This window comes from Microtus pennsylvanicus, chromosome 5 (assembly GCF_037038515.1).
Source record: "Microtus pennsylvanicus isolate mMicPen1 chromosome 5, mMicPen1.hap1, whole genome shotgun sequence".
NCBI lineage: Eukaryota > Metazoa > Chordata > Mammalia > Rodentia > Cricetidae > Microtus > Microtus pennsylvanicus.
Genome location: NC_134583.1, coordinates 57,205,068 through 57,224,684, shown reverse-complemented (window position 1 = coordinate 57,224,684; position 19,617 = coordinate 57,205,068). Strand labels below are relative to the sequence as shown.

General features: G+C 51.4%; 1 protein-coding gene across 9 annotated transcripts in view; it reads left to right on the top strand.

Annotated features, from left to right (window-relative positions):
• Positions 1 to 19,366, top strand: part of Plekha7 (pleckstrin homology domain containing A7) — a 188,172-nt gene extending 168,806 nt beyond the window's left edge. For 6 of the 9 annotated variants that reach the window (XM_075971980.1, XM_075971978.1, XM_075971977.1 and 3 more), the window contains 13 exons: positions 110 to 259; positions 758 to 859; positions 2,553 to 2,661; positions 2,791 to 3,017; positions 5,733 to 5,921; positions 6,009 to 6,126; positions 7,106 to 7,209; positions 7,995 to 8,195; positions 10,667 to 10,822; positions 13,622 to 13,755; positions 14,520 to 14,659; positions 16,252 to 16,362; positions 18,267 to 18,407. In XM_075971980.1, the coding sequence (XP_075828095.1) occupies positions 110 to 259; positions 758 to 859; positions 2,553 to 2,661; positions 2,791 to 3,017; positions 5,733 to 5,921; positions 6,009 to 6,126; positions 7,106 to 7,209; positions 7,995 to 8,195; positions 10,667 to 10,822; positions 13,622 to 13,755; positions 14,520 to 14,659; positions 16,252 to 16,352 (1,731 nt within the window). In that variant the 3' untranslated portion in view covers positions 16,353 to 16,362; positions 18,267 to 18,407. Of the gene's footprint in view, positions 1 to 109; positions 260 to 757; positions 860 to 2,552; positions 2,662 to 2,790; positions 3,018 to 5,732; positions 5,922 to 6,008; positions 6,127 to 7,105; positions 7,210 to 7,994; positions 9,503 to 10,666; positions 10,823 to 13,621; positions 13,756 to 14,519; positions 14,660 to 16,251; positions 16,363 to 18,266 lie in introns of those variants that run through there. The other 3 variants (XM_075971984.1, XM_075971986.1, XM_075971982.1) reach the window with 2 other exon arrangements.
• The last annotated feature ends 251 nt before the right edge of the window (positions 19,367 to 19,617 follow it).

Sequence of the window (19,617 nt, the reverse complement as noted above, 5' to 3'; positions counted from 1 at the left end):
GCCCTGTGTCTTAGCTCCAGCTCAGCTCTGGCCTCTTTGGTCTCAGTTGTTTGGTTCCTCTAGGGAGGACAGTCCTCCCATCCTGTTTTCTTGGCCTGTTCTGACACAGGACCAGCTAGAGTCCGTGCTGGAGGTGCTGCACAGGCAGACAGAGCAATACCGAGACCAGCCACAGCACCTGGAAAAGATCACGTGTCAGCAGAGACTCCTCCAGGAGGACCTCGTCCACATCCGGGCAGAGCTCTGCAGAGAGTCTACGGTATGTGGAGGGTGAAGAGGTGATAGGCACTTCCCTGGGGGCTGTATTCTCATCACCCTTGCTGTTGAGTTGAAGGCCAGGGGTGAGAACCTGTCGCTGCCTCCTGGTGGCAGGTTATCCAGGGGTATCATGTCTGACTCACCTCTCCTTCAGCTTCTTCCCATCAGGATAGTTGAGGGAGAGCCAGTTCTGTGGAGAGGTCTTCAGGCTGTAGTCCAGTCTGTGCACAGTGCGCTCCAGCATGCCAGCATTTCCGCTGTTGCAGCTGTCAATCCAATGTGGTGCTGGCATTTTTACCAGACGGGGGGAACCCGTTTTGGGGTAGGGAGTGAGCAACACAGGTAGCCAGGGTTACCTGTTTCCATCTCCTTTCCACCAGGTTGCCTAAAGCCTCTCCTTCCCATTTACCTAGTAGTTATCAGGTTAGGGGGGTGGGTATTCTCGAGGGGACTGGGCTGAGGGGGACCTGGGGACCAGAAGTGTTTTCTTGGCCAATAGGAGATGGAAAATGCCTGGAATGAGTACCTGAAGTTGGAGAGGGATGTGGAACAGCTGAAGCAGACCCTGCAGGAACGACACAGAAGAACCTTTTTCTTCCAGGTGAACAAGAAAGAGAGTTGTCACCTCCCTCGACTCCCTAACCTCCTATTAGGCTGTGAGCTTGCCAAACAGCTACCCCAAGCTCTCCCTTGGGGATTCCTTCTGCCATGATGAGAAGCTTCACCTCAGTTCCCCTGCTTCTTTGCTCTCAATGTCTAGCCCTCAGTGTTTGGGGAAGGGCTGGTCCTTTAAAAGAGCAGAGGCAAGAGGAGCCCAGTTCAGGACCCATACCCACCTGGGAGGCAATTGGAATGCAGGGCAAGTTTCTCTTGGATTCTCTGTACAATCGTAGGAGGTTCAGCCTCCTCTTGCTTCTGGCAGTCTCCTTGACCTGAGGAGAAAGTGTGAATTCAGTCCCTGGAGGGTCCTCTTCTCTCATCTATACTCATTTGCCTTTCTGGAGGCCAGGCTGGGTGACCCCCATTTCTGTGTCCTGTGGTCAATTTGGAAAAGGTGGCTTTAGCTTAAAGGTCAGGCCATTCTAGCTGGCCTGTGTTCTCCTATTGCAGTAGGCAGCAGGCTGCTGTCCCAACCCTCACATTTTAAAAATGGAAAATGGCCTGCTTTCCAACTCTGCTTCAGGTCTATTTCTGTTTCTTGGGGCTCTAACATTGATTCAGTGTATTTATTTGAATCAGCAAGTATTCCTAGAGGTTTCTTGTGCACAGGACAGCATGCTATGCCACTTTGGGAGCTGGGCTTGCTAAATAACGATGGAGTTCTGACCCAGATGTAGACTCAGATGTTGCCCTAGGAAGCCAAGGAACTTCTTTGGAGAGTTCCTCTTGCCCCCTATGGGCCTAATGTCATCCATCACTCAGGTGGTTCTGAGAGACCAGCCCAGGACACTGGAGAGCCTTGCCTCTGGTTCAAGGATGACCTTAGAGAATCCCCAGGGTATGCTGTTCTCCTGCTGCTATTCCTCCCGTAATACCCTTCACTGGAGACATTCCGCCGTATGTAGTGTAACACTTGAACATTCTAAGTGACTGCCATTGGTAAAATCTTCCCAAATGTTGTTTCTGGTTGTAGCTGAGGTTTATTGTAGGCCATGGTTTTTGAGACAAGTCTCACTTTATAACCCAGGCCATGAACTTGAAATGCTAACCTTAACACACCCCCTCTCTGTCTCTGTCTCTGTCTATCTCTCTTGTTTCATCCTGTAGCCCAGGCTGGCCTCCAGCTATGTAAAGCAGGAGCAGGACTGCCTCTGCCTCCTGAGTGCTGGCAGCAAGGGTGTGCACCCTCACACCAGGCATCCTAAGAGTTCTCTAGAGTCGTGTTAAGTCTGTTCTCATGTTGTACAGCCATATTTCAGAATTTTCCATCTTGTGAAACTGAAAATCTGTTCTCTTCCCCTCGCCTTGCCCGATCCTATGGCTTCCCCTCTTCTCTTCCCTCTCTGTCTCTGTGAAATTGACGGGGTGTTGCGTACATCATTGGGGTTGAGTCCTGTGTTGCTCAAGGCAATTTATTTTAAGTTAACTAAAGTAGGCCAGGTAAGCTGATGAACACTGCTCCCAGCATTCCTCACTGGTCTGCTTCTCAAGGAGACTGAGTAGGCTTGGTGCTTGCCCTGGCAGGTTTTCAAAGGTTTTTACCGCCCCTGTGTTGAGGGACTATGACTGAAGAGGTATTATAAATCCTCAGAAGTGAGGAGCCAAGAGCCTGAACGAGCCCCTGTCTTTCCCAGGAGAAGTCTCAGATACAGAAGGATCTGTGGAGGATCGAAGATGTCATGGCAGGCTTGAGTGCGAATAAAGAGAACTACAGAGTCCTGGTGGGGTCTGTCAAAAATCCAGGTAAGACAGCAACCATCTTCCTGAGTGCAGGGACAGGGTGGGCACCGGGATGGCTCTCAGAGAGGCTGCGTCTCCATGGTGAAACAGCGTCTTGATTCCACCGTGTATCGTTTCTGTACATCCTCTCAGAAAGGAAAACGGTGCCTTTGTTCCCTCACCCGTCCGTGCCTTCACTCTCTCCAACTGAGAGCAAGCCGGCCCTGCAGCCTAGTCCTCCCACCAGCCCTGTGCGGACACCTCTGGAGGTCCGACTTTTCCCGCAGCTGCAGACCTACGTGCCATACCGACCTCACCCGCCCCAGCTGAGGAAAGTGATGTCCCCTCTTCAGTCACCAACCAAGGCGAAGCCTCAGGTGGTAAGCTGTGGCAGCTAGGGCCAGAGGGCATGCTGTGTGAGTTCCTGCAGAGAGAGGAACAAGTATAAGGCACAGACAGCAGACCAAAGAAATGACACCACCCCAGTACCTGGTGACCGATGCATTGACTGGACTTCCTTAAGCAGGGTTGACTTACAGCAACTTGAGTGACGCCCCAACATCCGCATCGTTGCAGAGTCCACCCCAGCTTGGGTGATGACTCTTAAAAGCTGCACTGAGAGAATCACTGTTTTCAATCCGTCTTGAGATCTTTTTCTCCAACCCCAGCAGCCTTGCTGGACAGGAGGCTGCCAATGTGCTGAAGGGTGCCTGGCAGCCAGAGTTAAAAACAGCGCCGAAGGTGCTAGCCTGTCCTCAGCTTTTCCCTGGGTTCTTAAAAAAGTTCATCATTTTTCTGAGCTACCTCAGTTTCCTCTTAGAAGAACAGTCAGTGCTTTTAACTGTTGACAGCCCTGGTTGTTACTATTTCGTATGGTTGTTTGCTTGTTTTAGACATTTATATTTGTGTAACAGAAGTATCGGTCCTGGGGCTGGAGAGATGGCTAAGCAGTTAAGAGCACTAATTGCTTTTCCAGAAGGCTGGGGTTCCATTCCCAGCACCCATATGACAGCTAACACTGACTGTAACCCCAGTTCTGGGGCGTCTGATGAGCTCTCTTCTGGCCTCCATGGACTCCAAGCACTTGTGCATAGACATCCATGAGGCAAAATACCTGTAGATAGAAAATAAAACTAAATGTTAAAAATGTTTAAAGAAGGATATAGGGGCTGGAGAGACAGCTCAGTGATTGAGAGCACTTGCTGCTCTTCCAGAGGGTGGAAATTTAGTTCCAGCACCAATGTCAGATGGCTCACAGCCATCTATAACTCCAGCTCCAGGAGATCTGAAGCCTCTGGCTTCCAAGGGCATTTGCACATACCCACATGCGCCTGAATATAGTGCGAAATCTTTATTAAAATATCCATTTTGAAGGTAACATGTAAAAATGTGACAGTGAGCTGGATGGTGTGGTACACGCCTTTAATCCCAATACTTAGAAGGCAGAGGCAGGGGAATCACTGTGAGTGTGAGGCCAGCCCGGTCTATAGAGAGAGTCCCAGGACAGGTTTCAAAGCTGCAGAGAAACCCTGTGCAGGTGAGCAGCTTGCTGTTCAGCAGAGTTCCCCCTCAAACCGTGAACCTTGAGTTCTTCAGAGGGACAGAGATTTTTAAGTTCCGTTCTAGATTTGCCTGAGGAAACAGAATTCCCTCACTACTGATCAGGATATAAAAAGAGGACCACAGGTCTTGGCTTCCTGTGTAATTCCCTTACCCTTTTCTTCCTTGGCTTCCTGTGTCTGCATCCCTAAGCACTTGAATTAGGCCAGGAGAGAGCACAGCTCCTCTGTGTGTTCCCCACTGTGCATACAGGGATCCCACACTGTTGCTCGGCTTATTTCTTTAATTTACTATCATTTTAAAAAGCATTTACAAAATGGCCCCAGCATCATGGCACATACCTTTAATGCTGGCAGAGGCATGTGAATCTCTGAGTTCCAGGCTAGCCAGGGCTATGCAGAGAAACCCTGTCTCAAAATACCTAAATAAATAAATAAATACAGGATTGGCTAATTTCAAAGAACACAGAAACAAGGGCCACAAAAAAAAAGTGTCTAAGGGGGCTGGAGAGATGGCTCAGTGGTTAAGAGCATTGCCTGCTCTTCCAAAGGTCCTGAGTTCAATTCCCAGCAACCACATGGTGGCTCACAACCATCTGTAATGAGGTCTGGTGCCCTCTTCTGGCCTGCAGGCATACATGTAGACAGACTATTGTATACATAATAAATAAATAAAATATTTTTTTAAAAAGTGTCTAAGTGTCAAACTGGAGAAAGGAAGGGGGAGCCAAGGAAGGCGCACACCTTTAATCCCAGCACTGAGTTTGAGGCTGAGGCAGGTGGATCTCTGAGGCCAGCCTAGTCTATATAGTGAGTGCAAGGATAGCCAGAGCTACATGAAGAAACCCTGTCTCCAAAAACTGAAAGAAAATAAAAGAGAGGAAGGAGGTACAACAGCCATCTGGATGAATTTTCATGGTAATCAGGCATGGTCTCCTAGCATGAAGGAGCCACAGCCCCTAAGAACCAGCCGAGCACATGGCGTACCAAGGAGCCTGGTCTTATTCCCTGCCTCCCAGGAAGTGAACAGCAGTGTCAGAGCCAGAAAGAAGTAGAGACTCTGTAAGAATGATTATTTCCCAGAGAAAGAGCAGGAGGGTGCAGGCTGGTGAGCAGATCCCCACACAGAGGACCCAAGTCCAGGAGTCGAGCCACATAGTCTGCTCAGGCTGACCACATGGGGCTGGTAGATGTCTCTTCCCCAGGGTGCTGTCATCATCTCAGGAGAGATGGTCAGGCTCCCACCTCCTCTGGAGGACATGGGAAGCCGGTGTCATTTGACACTGCCAAGGATGTAGATCCAGGACACCAAGTGCAGGACCTGGGGACACACTGTTACTGGGTAACACTTTGAAACTAGAAAGAATGTTGGATCAAAAGCAGTTGGAGTGGAAGTGGCCCCAGAAGCTTCCTTGGCTGGGATGGTTATGTGACCCTGAAGTGGTCAAGCGTGTAGCAATGCTGAGTAATAGCCAGCCCTCCTCCCCACTTTAATTCCATCCCTCTGGACACGGGGTCTGGTTCTCTTTTGAATAGGAAGACGAGGCACCCCCCAGGCCACCACTTCCTGAACTCTACAGCCCAGAGGACCAGCCCCCAGCTGTGCCACCTCTGCCTAAGGAAGCCACCGTCATACGGCACACATCTGTACGGGGCCTCAAGCGACAGTCTGACGAAAGAAAGAGGGACCGGGAGCAGGGCCAGTGTGTGAATGGCGACTCGAAGGTGAGCTGAAAAGACGGAGCATGCCCGCGGAGTGTGGGAAGGGTGGTGTGACACTAGTGATGTCATAGCCTCAGACTCTGTCCGCAGGTGGAGCTCCGGTCCTATGTGAGCGAGCCAGAGCTGGCCAGCCTCAGTGGGGACGTGCCTCAGCCCTCCCTGGGCCTCGTGGGCTCTGAGAGCAGGTACCAGACACTGCCAGGCAGAGGTAAGGCAAGACCCTTGTGGAGCCCTTCAGGGTCCACACTATACCACTCATAGCCCCTACCTGGGCCTCAGATCCTAGGCCTCAGTCTGCAGCTTGGGTCTAACTGTGACTGCTGAGAAGGGAGGACTGGCCCGACCTCCTCCCACCCACAGCCCTCTTTTCTTTTCGAGTAGTCTGTTTTTCCTCCCTTTCCTATTTCCAGGAGCAACAATAGTGATTGCCCTAAAATCTGACACTGTCAAAGTATTTTATATTAGCCCTATATTTAATAGCACTGGTAGGCAGGGGCTATTATGACCCCCATTTTAGAGATCAAGAAACTGAGTCAGGGGCTGGAGAGACGGCGTAGTGATTAAAGGGTGCTGATTGCTCCAGAGGACCCGGTTCAATGCCCAGCATCCATGTGCTGGTTCCCAACTGTCCATAGCTCACCCATGTGGCATACAGATATATATGCAGGCAAAACACTGATCCACATAAAATAAGTAAAAAAGAAAGAAACTGAGGGTGAGAGAAACTAAACAAGTGCGGTTAGCTGATCACAGAGGAAGCCGCCAGTCCTGAGCTCTGGCTCCAGATCGCTGTGGACTGCAGGCTGGAGCGCTAAGAACCGTCAGCCTGAGACTCGGTCCGTCCTTTCTTACACCCATGGTCTCCTTGACTGGGCTCCCTGCTCATCCCTAGCTGGGTTCTCCACTGAAGCAGAGGGGTGAATGTTCTTGTACCCCCCTTTTCACCTGCCACACCCAGCATTTCTGCCCAGGAGCAGAGCTTTATCACAAAGCTTCTACAGGGACGAAGGCCACCCTCAGGCCAAGCTTCCTCTCTTCCTGGGGTGCCCCATCTAGGCTCAAGGAGAAAAGAGCAAACAAGTGGGTTATGAGTGGAGCCTGCTGGCCCTCAGGAGAGTGGGGTGGCTAGGGAAGGCCTGGGAGCGCGGAACCGTGCCACAGCCACCTGATTCTCCTTCCTTGCTTAGGGCTCTCGGGCTCCACATCCAGGCTCCAGCAGTCATCCACCATTGCTCCCTACGTCACTCTCCGGAGGGGTCCGAATGCCGGAAACAGCAGTGTGACCTTCTCTGTAAGTGGCCGGGGATGTGGAGGGACTCACACTCAGTGGAAGGGGCCTTGGGGTGTGCAGTGACCAGTGAGCCTTGGGGAATTTAGGGTTCTGTCACCCCCCTGCTTACCAAGAAGGCCACTAACCTGCCATCTCTATTTCCCTTTTGGTTTTTCGAGACAGGGTTTCTCTGTGTGTAGCTCTGGCTGTCCTGGAACTTGCTTTGTAGACCAGACTGACCTTGAACTCATAGAGATCCGCCTGCCTCTGCTTCCCAAGTGCTGGGATTAAAGGCGTGCGCCACCACCACTGGGCTGCCATCTCTATTTTCTGATGGCTATCAAACCTGTCAGGGTCATGAGAAGTCCAAGAAGCCTGTACCCTAGGTCCGTCCTGGAGTGCAGATTATTGGCTCAGTTGGATAGGCCCAGCCTCAGCGTCTGCCTCTGCCCAGAAGACTCATTAGGGTGGGGGCACTGGGTACTGAGAGGAAGTGATTTTCCCGTGTAGTGTACTGCAAAGAGAGGCTAAGCGGGGAGAGGGCAAGGGTGCAGTTCAATTGGTAGAGTATGTGCCTAGTATGTACAAGGCCCTGGGCTTGACTCATCCCCAGCACTGCAGAAATCAGGTTTGATCACCAACATCGGTAATCCAGCACTTGTGAGGTACAGGTGGGAGGATCAGGAGTTTAAGACTGTCCTCAGCTACAGAGCGAGGCCAGCCTGGGCTTCCTGAGACCCTGTGCTAAAAGCAGGAAGCAGCTGTGCTTCTAGCTCCGTCCACTCTGCATCTCACCTCTTTTGCAGAGACCCAAGAGTGCCTTGGAGCGCCTGTACTCAGGGGACCACCAGCGGGGCAAGATGAGCGCGGAGGAACAGCTGGAGCGGATGAAGCGACACCAGAAGGCCTTGGTCCGGGAGCGCAAGAGGACCCTGAGCCAAGGAGAGAGACCTGGCCTGCTCTCAGCCAGATACCTCAGCCAGCCACTGCCTGGAGATCTTGGCTCAGTATGTTAGATGGGGCTGGGACAGAGGCCAGAGTTTTCCCCAAGTCCCCCAAGTGTACACATGTCACCTCCCAGGGTGACCTACATGGTTGAAAGAACATCCTGAGGGGCTGTTTGTCCACGACCCCAGCTGCACGTGTGAGCTGGCCAGAGGATGACCCGGAATCAGAGTAATAGGGAGGTTTCTAGTGACAGAGGTCTCGCCCATCCTCCAAGCTAAGTGGGAGGGGCCTCCCAACTGAATTAAGGACTTGAGAATGTAGGGTTGAAGGAGGAGAGGAAGATGGTGAGGAAAGAGATTATGTGCAAGTCAACCACATAACCTCCCCCCAGCAGATACTGGAGCCAGGGGAGGCAATTGACTAAGGAAGGGTTAGTGCCCCAACCCTGAGGTGCTGGTTGTCTCCCACAACCTGTGGTGCTGAGCACTCGGGTACTCAGGAGGGCTGGGGCGCTCGGTGCTGCCTCCTGATGGCTGGTGTGCTACCTGCCCACGGTTGCCTTAGGCCCATTGTGGAGACATTCCATTTGGCGTTTGGGTTTGGAGCCCCAGTTCCCCAGCCCTCTAGCCTGTCTGCTCTCCCTAATTCATTGCACAAGCTCTCTCGCTTCTAGTGTCGCCGCTCACTGCCTCTAATCCTGCCTGATTGTCTTCACAGACGCTCCGATTGGCACTGGCCTTCTCTAACCGGCCAGTGCTGTCTCTGACCAGGCTTGTGTTAGCAGCTGTCTCCCTAGCCTAGTGGACATCTCTAGGTGTGACTTTCTTTCCACAACCCTGCTTTGTGTAGGCCAACTACTGATAATGCGTCCATCCCAAAAGCTGCTCTGTGGGGACCATAATCATTAGCAGAGGGCTGGGCATTGGGAATTTATCAGATTCCATGCCTTACACTGGACAGCAGATGTGAACGTTAGAGAGTGCACATGTATGTTCTACAGAGTCTGGGGCCATTTGGTTTTAACTCCTCTGATCCCATCACACCATTCCTTATGGAAAAGCCTTTGCAATTCAGATGTAGTAATTGAGTGAATAACAAAGCAAACTGTGTGCAGAGGGCCTCTCCAACTGTCTGTCACCAAAGGACTGGAATACTGTCTTTAAAAGCTACAAACCCATTAACTTTAAGCTTTATAAGTAAGTATCATATGGGGTAACCCTGACTTTCTATAACGTGCTGTCGGAAATGTAGAGAGTATCTCAGAACCGGAACTCCAATACCTTGTAATTTTTCTTTGGAAAGGAAAAAAAAAAAGGCTTGTGTAAGTCTCATCAACGCCAATAAACAAACATATTGCTTTCTATGACGGATTGGCGTGGTTCTTCCCCAGGGCACTTTGCAGAGTGTGGTGAGCTTTTGCTGTTTGTGGAAGCAATCAGGCTGGGTTTAAATGAGGACTTGTCTCTATTTGAGCACTTGTGAGCGTGTAAGAAAATGTGTGTTTCCTTTGTAAATCAGTAAATTTATCCCTGAACTTTAATGGCCTAATTCTCCCCAACTGTAATTGGCAAACCATCACCAAACCCAACTGGATTGGTTTGACATGGAGACCTTGAGCTTGTGCATGAATGTGTGGACCGTGCTGATATGGCCACAGGCTTGGGGGTGGGGTGGGGTGTGAAGCATCCATGGCTGCTAGGGCCTTGTGAGGTAATGGAGTGAGACAGAGGCAATGGCTTGATGCCTAAGTATCCATCCTTCCACCCTCATAAGGGCAGCCCTTAAGGTCAGAGGCCTGGCGGAACAGGAAGCCATTTTGGAGCTGGGCAGACATTCTTGGGTAGATTTTCCCCTCCTGTGACGAGACTAACAGACTAACAGACACAGAGTCGCCACTGTGAAATGGCCTTGGGGCAGGTGCATCTGGCCTTACATTTAGAGTCAGTTTTAGTTCCCTTTCTAGTGTAAGGAAAATGTCTTATCTCAAGCGGTTACCATTTTCCCCAGTCCTTTGCTCCTGGGAACTGCACTCTCCCCCTGCTGGGGTACAGGTCCCTGCACTCCGAATCAGCCCTGCTGAGAGCTCTGTAGAGAGTTCATCCCCAAGAGCTTGAAGGCTGTGAAGGACTTGGTTTTTTCCCCATTGTTTGTGCTCTTGGAGTGTACGGCTCCTAAGCCAGAAGGCCTTGGGGAGAGGAATTTGGATGGGGCAGGTCATTCTGGGGTCACCCTTTTATATCTGGGAACGTTTTAGATACGTGTGGACCACTGTGAGGAAAAAGTCACGGGTCTTCCGCCAGTTCCCTAAGGATGCACATTTGAACACTCAGGTCTTAGAACACGGCCTGTGGAACACGGTGTGTGGAAGAGGCCACAGGACCGAGAAGAGGCCTTGTTTTCAGTGACACACACATGGCTCCAACACTTGCTTAATGTCTCAAAGGTCCATCTCATGGACACCAGGCCTCGGGGTCCTGTGTGGCTCATTGATGGATCGGGAAGTGAGGTTAACCCTCTCCTCTGTTGCTAGTGGAAGCGAGAACAAGATTTTGACCTGCAGCTGCTGGAGCGGGCTGCTCAGGGGGACAGAAAAGACAGAGAAGACGGCTGGCTAAAAGTGCAGGCCACACCTGTCATGGAGTTGGACCTAGAGCCACAAGACTATGATTTGGACATCAGCAGAGAGGTGAGGATGGGGGCTTCTTTCACACTTCCGAAAAGCTATGGAATTATTAAGGCTTCTAGCCTGTCTTGCAGTCTCACCCAGTCAGGGTTCGACTTCACTGTGGACCAAGAAGGTGCATACATAAATAGCGCCTTGAGACCATAAAGTCGTCAGTGTTTTCTAGTAATGTTTAAGCCAGTTTCTCTATTTGGGAGCAAATTGTACCCTGTGCCCTTAATGGTGGTGTGGGGGGATTAAGTGGCATGTTCCCAAGAGGTTTAGAGAATGTTCCCCGGATCATTAGTGATGGCCTATGCAAATGGCCTGTTAGGCAGACTGTAGTTTTCATACATGGCGTGAAATACAGGGCCTGTCTGAAACGTCACAGAAGACATTGCCAGTCGGGAGTGGAGAGTTTTGGTTTTGAATGCTTCTGGTTCCCTCTAGTGGCTCACTTGCCTCATGACAGGGCAGGCCAAGGAAAACGTGGCAAGAGAAAGGAAAGGGGCAAGTCTTTAGACATCCCTGTTCACCGTCGGTCTGTGGCAGTGTCGGCAGCTGCTTTGATTCTTTGCATCCCTAGCCCTGGGGTGGCACACAGTTGGTATGCTGTACATCTTTGCAGATGGAAGACGGCTGTATGAATTTTCAGTGTCCCCAAACCTTTGTATTGGGACTTGGCCTACTGCATTTTCCCCATGTGTAGTATGAGTTTGAGTGGGACTCTTAAGTCTTCCACAGGTCTGTTTGACACGAGACAGTCTCAAGTACCCTCCTCGGGGGTTGCCACTGTTATAGTGTGTGTGTGTGTGTGTGTGTGTGTGTGTGTGTGTGTGTGTGTGTAAACCTGGCTCTCACATATGCCGAGCACAGAACTGCCCAGCCCTTCTGTCTCCAACAGGCAGGGCAGATCCATTTACAAGCTGGTTCTGCCAATGGTTAGGGTTTCATGAGGGAGGGGGCTCTGAGAACAAAGAACAGTGTAGGTAAGTTGATGCTTGAATTACTGCATTCTTCATTCTTGCTCCATGGCCAGCCTCCTGCCACCAGGCCTTTCTCTGACACCCTTAGCAGCGGAAGCCAACAGGCTGGACTTTTTCATTCATAAAGAACCTCCATGTTCTGCCTTGGCAATGCAAGGATGCCCTCTGGTGTCCTAATTGGCCCGCTAGCCCAGGGAAAATGTCCTTCTTTATCTCTAACCTAAATCCTGCTACAATGCAATCCACTTCCTTCCTCTAGATCTGTCCTGGTTGGGAATAGCAGATATTTCTTGCCGCCTTTTAACAAAGCGAAGGGCCATGTGGGTTCAGTTCTGTTACTGAGACTGAAATCAACCCAGTCAAGGGCAAAGAAAACTGCCTTGAGGCACGTTAGGTTATGTTTTTGAAAGTCATGGCCTTCAATGGCCCTAAAAGTGCGATCAGATGTTTTCAGAGCTTTAGACTGCCGGTGAAAACAGGGACTCTGAGTGGTTGGTGCTGGCAAGATTACCTTTACATTTATTATTTATTTACTTACCTACTTATTTATTTATTTTAAATTTAAAATTCAGTGTGTATGTGCGCGTGTGTGGGCACCTGTGCTTGTAAACCCTTGAGTATAGAGCCTGTTGACTGGTTCTTTCCACCATGTGGGGTCCCCGAGATCAAACTTGGGTCATCGGGCTTGGCAGCAAGTACCTTTACCTGCTGAGCCTTCTGTCTCTGGCGCTAGTTAAGCATCCCTGTAGGAAAGGGTGCTGGGGGCGCTGAGACTCTAGGTAGTATGAGGGGAGAGCTCTTGTCACCTGGGAACTAGAGAATCACTTCTGTCCTTGGGTGACACCCCCTAAGGTTAGGGATGAGGTGCCTCTAGGGCCCTGTCCCAGAGGAAAGGATGAGAGAGCCTTTAGTAATGGTGACAGAGATAAACCGTGCAGAGTCAGGCTGAGAGGAAGGAGGCAGAGAACTGAAAAGAGGGTCACGTGTCTTCATCCACTGACACTTTTATTGAGGTGAGTGGAAAATCTACTCTGCCCAGAAGTGTGGAAATGACCTTGCTTATCAACCAGTCGCATGCTGTTATTGATGGCTTAAACTTTCCAGTCAGCGCAGTTTGATCTGTATGCCCCCCAGACTCAGAAGTGTGTTTGAGACAGGAAATGTCTCCCATCAGCTTTGGTGGTCTCTCTGCTGCCAGACTGTAGATCATTTTGTTTGTTTGGTTGGTTGGTTGGTTGGGTTTTGTTGCTTTCTGTTTCAAGACAGGATCTTTCTAGGTAGCCCTGGCTGGCCTGGGACTCACTCTGTAGTCTGGAGATCCACTTGTCTCTGCCTCCCTAGTGCTGGAGTTAAATGCAGCCCAGGTCTGAAGCATTTCTGCATCCATCCATTGATCCAGTACTCATCCATTATGGAGGGTTTTCTGAAGGGTGTCCCACCTCCGGGTCTCTGAATTACAAAGGGCAGAAGAAAGGCCCTTAGCTGTTAAGGACACTGGAGCTCCCGCTGAGTGGGTGTGGAGTCAGAGCGAGGAGGCCTTGGGTGTAGCACTAGGGATCTCGTCCTTCCTGTGAGATGCTCTCCGTGTTGCTCGCCTTGCTGTTCCCCTTGGCCTCTAGAAAGCTGTCTAGTGTAGCAGGAAGTACAGCATTGCTTTGGTGTGAGACCCAGGGTCAAGTCGTTGGTTCCACAGCTGGTTCATTTGATGATCTTAGCAAGTTTCTTCACCTCTGTGGACTCTGTTTGCTTTGTCACAAGGTGGGAGGGTGGAAAAGACAGATCTCAGATCAGAGCATCTGAGGTTATCCTCCGTTCTACCACCCGATCCTCTCCCCAGCTGTCTAAGCCAGAGAAGGTCTCCATCCCCGAGCGGTACGTGGAACTGGATCCCGAGGAGCCACCCAGCCTTGAAGAGCTGCAGGCACGGTACCGGAAGGCTGAGAAGATCCGAAATATCCTCGCTCGTTCAAGGTCAGCCCTTGCTTGCTCAACCCTAGAAGTCACACAAACCCCATCCAGGTGATAGCTCAGCCGTGGGAGAGCCAGGCTAGGCTGACTGGTCAATATTTTGCTAGGCTTTATTTCAAGTGAATTCCTCTGATTGAAGAGGCAGGTTCTCAGGTGAGCATCCTCCCTCAGCCGTCTGAAGGCTCTGGAGAACTTGTACAGGGTCCATGCCCAAGGTCCATGCCTTCAGATCTGTCCCCAGTGATGGGTAAGTGTGGGCCATCAAGCCAGACCTTAGTGAAGTAGACTCAGTTGAGGTCACCTCCAATGATGGTTCTTTTAACATTTGTGTCCATATTGCGTTGTAGATCCATAGCTGGGCCAGGCCAACCCAGAAGGTGCTAGACTAGGGCCTGTGTTCCTCACACAGACTCCATAAATGGGGTTCAGTTTGTCCTGAGGGCACTGGGGGTTTTACATACTTCCTGAACCCCGAGCATTGGACCCAAGGAAGTGAATTCTCTGGCCTGTGAGCCTCCCTTTCAGAGTTCCATTACCCACTTCATATCTGGATGGATCAGGAGTCTCCAGCCTGCAAGGAGGAACAGAGCTATGTTCACTGTGGGTTTCCCGAGACGTAGACACTCTTGTCTGGGAAGAAAGGAGGCAACACACATCTGATGCCCCCAAAGTGTTGAAGACGCTCCTCCCCACAGCCGGGGAGACACTCCACAGGGGAGGCTGAGGGCCAGGGTGCGGAGACTCATGCTTTCTCTCTGTCCTCACAGCATGTGTAACCTGCAGCCCCCAGGCCAGGACCGCAACAGCCTGGCCGACCTGGACTCGCAGCTGCAGGAACAGGAGCGGATCATCAACATCTCCTATGCCCTGGCCTCAGAGGCCTCTCAGCGTAGCAAGCAGGTAGCAGGTAAGGCTGTGGGTGACGACCTTCGGGGACAGTTCCTGCCGGCTGCTCCCAGTATAACTTGTCCTAGAGCCAGGAAGTTAGCAGACAGTAACAGTTAAGGGTGTGTTCTCTGTCCTGCCTGACCCAAGCAGGAGAAGAGCAGCCACTCTGCTCTGTATTGGCCAGCTCTGAACCAAGGGGGCAGGGCTCGAGTTTCTTTCCGTAGGAAGAAGGGAACAGAAGTGATGCCCCAGCGGGCGTTTCTTGTGGGGCGAGAACTCCTGCCTAGAAACCCTTCCTTGGTCCTCACGCCAGAGCCACTCAACCCTGCCAGTTACCCTGTGGCACAAAGCAGGACTCAGGAACCGAGGCTTTGCCAGCCTAGCCAAAAGAATATCACCATGGTGTAGAAGCAGCACACAGCTGTGTGGTGTGTGAAGGCTGCTTTAAGCTCATGCCTGGGATCCCAGCTGTCAGGAAGCTGAGGCAGGAGAATTGCTACATGTATGCTATAGGCTTGGCTAGCCTGAACTACAGAGTGAGACCCTGTCACAAAGAAAACAATACAAGAGCCTCCCAGAAAAAGAACCCTGGGCTCCTTCCTTCACCAGCATCTGCCTCCCTGTGGTATCCTCACGGTCCATCCCGTGTAGTTTGTCTGTGGATGCAGAGGCTGTTGTGTGTCTCTATAGTGCCTCTGGCCAGGTGTACTTCACGGATGGATGGTCAGAGGACCCAAAGTGGTGCCTTCTCCCTATCGGCCCTCTAATCCGATTGACCAAGTGGCTGCTGGCCCTTAGGAGTCTGGTGTGGGGAGCAGCTTTGACATCACTTCGGGAGGCCCCATGATTGACTAATGAGGAGAGACCTGTTCTGTCCCCATACCCTGACCCTCCAGAGTTCCAGAAATCCAGCCTTGTGTGTTAGCTTACATCCGTAATCCCAGCTAGGGAGATGCAGGCAGGAGGATCAGGGCTCCAAAGTCATCCTAGATTACAGCGAGTTCAAGCCCATCATGGGCCACACTGAGGTCGTGTCTTGAAACCAAGCAGACTAGGCCAGCCTGAGATCTCTGCTGTCCCTGCTCTGTCCGAGACACGTAAAGGGGCTGGAAGCGGTCTGTGTTGCTCTGTGACTGGGACTCAGGCAGACCCTCTTGCTGGTGTCCCCAGAGCTCATCACGGCAGCCTCCGAGCCCCTCCTGTGAGGCTTCCCCTCCTCTCCAGGCACCCTCCTCACAGCTGCGCTTGCTCTCACTCTGCCCCCACCACATTTTAGGTGCTGCTGGAGATGAACCCAGGGCCTCTGTACGCTAGGCTGGCCCACTGTCACTGAGCTACGTTCCCGGCTTGTTCTCAGTCCTCCCACACAGCTGATGACCTTAGCCCTGACACCTTCTGCCCTACTCCCCAATCTATACCTTTCTTCACTCTTGCTCTCTCCCCTGAATCAGAAACTACAGGCAAGCTATGCCCCATGGATCTGCTCCCAAGAGCAGCCATCAGTTGGGGGCCGTGGGGCCAAGCCACACAGTCCTGCCAAGCAGGGCATATGGTGGTGTGGGTGGACAGGTCACTCTAATACACCGTGTGATTCCTGTGTGCTCTGTCTAGTGCAGCAGCTGGCCCTCCTCCCGCCTAAAGCCCCCCTGTCCGCCAGGACGGTGCCACCTTATCCCCCCTTAAGCAACGGACTGCACTACACCTTTGTCTAACACCTTCCAAGTAAGAGCCCCTGCCTGGCTGTCCTGCTGCTGTGCACCCCGTAGTCTGAGCATGCCCCTCCCGCCTTCCCGCTGCTGCTGAGCTGACTGCAATGCCACCTGCTGCTGCTTCCTTCCATTGGCACTGCGGCCGCTGGGGGGGACCTGCTAGATGGTAGGTGGCTGGAGGTGATTCGCATTTTAGTATTCTGACCTCAGGCCTCAACAGAGGCTGCCATTAAAGGTGCTGTCGTGCTGAAATATCTCCATGGTTTTCAACCCTTTGGCTTTATTACTGTGTGGTTGAGGTACAAGGGAAAAAACTACAAAAAAAAAAAAAGACTTCTCATATTTTAAGTAAGTTTAGGATTTTGTGTTGGGCTGCATCCACAGCCGTCCTGGATCACATGTATTCTGTGGGCCATGGATCGGACATGTCTGCTAGGGCCCTTGCCGCTCCTGCCTGTTTCTCTTTCCCACGGCAGCTTGATGCCCCAAAGAGCAGCATAGGGCACACTGCCAGTCTCCAAGGAAAAGAAGAATCACATCTCACTCTTTGGTGGCCTTCCCAAAGGGACTGAAGAACTGTTAAGTCCAAAGTTACAGAAGGCAAGCTGAGACCTCAAGGGGTCTCCTCATACAGCAAGGCCTGAGACTGTATCAGTCACTGAGTGTCTTAGGGAAGAGACAGATGCAAGTCCAGGACCACAGTCCGTTGAGATGCTTGGTATAACTCCACTAAGTGAGTGTCTGACCCAGACAGGAAGGAGCCCCCCGGGAGCCAGTAGGCCAGTAACCATTAGCTGTGGAGTGATTTCATGGCCTGGGACAGCTGCCCCGGCTGTATCCAGACCTGGACCACAGAGGTCACACCAGAGGTCCCTCGCAGTCTCTTGCTGTCACTTCTCAGAGTTCCCATCTATACCCTAACTGGGTTATGGTTGACCTTGTTGAGGGACTACTTCCTGCTAGCCATTGTGTTGAGTATCTCCTGGTGCTTGCAACAGCCCCGTGATTCTCTTTGCTCCGCGTGTAGATGAGGAAACGAGGCCCAGACATCTGAGGGACTTCCTAAAGAGTTGAAACACGCGCGTGTCAGAGTGCAGACGCTTTTGGTGTGAACCCACAACTTCCATTCTCCATGACTGCTGGCTAGCGGGCTCATCTGGGCCATCCCGGAAACTCCGTGGGTCTGCAGAAGAGGGTGCAGAGGACATCACTTTGCACTGGGCCCTCCAGCTTTGGACTGTCCCTACTTTAGAGCCTGCAGCCAGCCAGTCCGAGAACAGGAGGAGGTGAGCTGGCTTGGGTCTACCATGGCCCACAAGAGGGGCAGAGCAGAGGAACGTCATGAAAGGCTCCAGCCATGTCCTTTGTAAAGTCCTACAGGACTTGCCAGGGCCATGGTTGTGTTTTCTTCTTAGAGATCTGAGCAGGTAGAGGTGCCAGGGGAGGCTCCGTTCACCCTGGTTTTCCAAGCCCCTGTAGCCTTGTGCTAGGACTGAGATGCTCTCTCCAGAGCTTAGCTGTGCCTCTTCCTCTCATAGCACCACAGGCAGGTTAAAAGCACTCCGTTAGGTTAAAAACATGAGAAAAGAATAAAAATAAATAAATAAAGCAAGCGAGCAAGGTCCCATAGGCTTGGCTCTCTGATCTTCCAGAGAATGAAGTGTAGAACCATTAACTACCCCAGGGGTTTGCCCAGGTCTTGGCCTACTGCAGAGGACAAATTTATGAACCTGAAGAAAAAAAAAAAACAGCGCACTGGGTCCTAGAAGCAAAGGTCCCTTGACAGCGGCCGCTTTGCCCACACCCCTGCTCTCGTACTCCATCTGCCAGCCCATCGTGTGTGTGCACAAACATGCCCACTATGAGGGCAGAAGCAAAGGTCTGCCAACCTCTCACTGTCTCTTGTGCTTTTTCCAGCCCAGGCAGTAGCAGACCCATGATCCAGTGTGCAGAGGAGAAGTCTGGACCTGGGGGCCCAGCTCAACCAGCATCTTCATGAAATATTGTCTCCTCTGCCCAGTGGAAACCCTTCCAACTGAACAGGGCTCGCGCTGGAGGAGGGAAGAGCCCACCCAGCATGGTGGGTGCAGCATGGAACAAGGGTTCCGTCCCAACACAAGCCCATTGTTTCGGTCCAGAGTCCTTCCTACAGATGACAGAAGCACTTTTGATACACGATGTGAAATATACTGTATTTTAGGATCAGAATGTATTTTATATGCTCACCTCAAGGTCTGAGTGGCTGAAAGGTGAGCCTGCAGGGTTTTGTAGCCACACATAGGGATTCAGGTACTACGGTGGGGGGGGGGGGCATAGTGGGTGGGGAGAAGGGCAGAACAGGCAGGGGCCATTCCAACTGCCCACGAAGCCAGAGAGCGGCTGGATTTGGGGATGTGCTTCCTGTGGGTTCCAGCATGAGGCTTGTTACCATGCTCCCCAGAAAGTGAGGAGCAGTTGACTGCCGAGGTCCGTACCCCTGAGCTGAGGCCCAGCCTTGGAAACTCCACCGGGATGGCCCATGGAGCCTGTCTGGGCCTTGGTGCTGACTGAGGAGCAACCACGTATGTTCAAAAGTGGTGGCTTCTTCAGCCTGTCATGAAGCAGTGAAGTTCCCTCAGTGAACAGTTCTCAGAAAAACAGAAGCCACTGTGAAGTGGAATTGGGAGATGTGTTGTAGCAATAAATTCTACTGGGTGGAATCTGCATACAAATGCCTAACCTACCACCATCCCTCCAGCCAGGCGGACTGAGGGACCTCGGCTGCCTGCTGTGGGGAAACCCGGGACAGCCTCCCTGGGACTGGTGAGGAGGGCAGGCAGAACCAGGGCACAGGACTTTGACCTGACTCTAGCCCAACTGAGGAAGAGGTGACCATGCCAGACACAGTGTTCTTGGCCCCATATTTAACTTGTCTCCTGGTTTTCTACATACAGGAAGCAATGGTTGAAAGAAAACAAACTAAAAACCCCTCCATTGGGTGGAGCCACATTTAAATGAAAATTTGTCTTTGACTACTTAAAAGAAAAAAAAATCCTTGAATATATTTAGAAGTTGCTGTCTATTTTTAACTAACTCCATATGCTGCCAGTATCAACTTCATGACATTTGCCAAAATAAAATTTTATTTTTGCCTTTATAAGATTTTGTTGGAAAAAATGAAATGAATATTTTGCAAGAAAAAGTTAATTTAAATAAAAGTGTAATGGTTTGCAAAAAAGAAAAAGAAGTGATGTACAGATTAAAATATTAATGTTACCCGTGTCCTTTT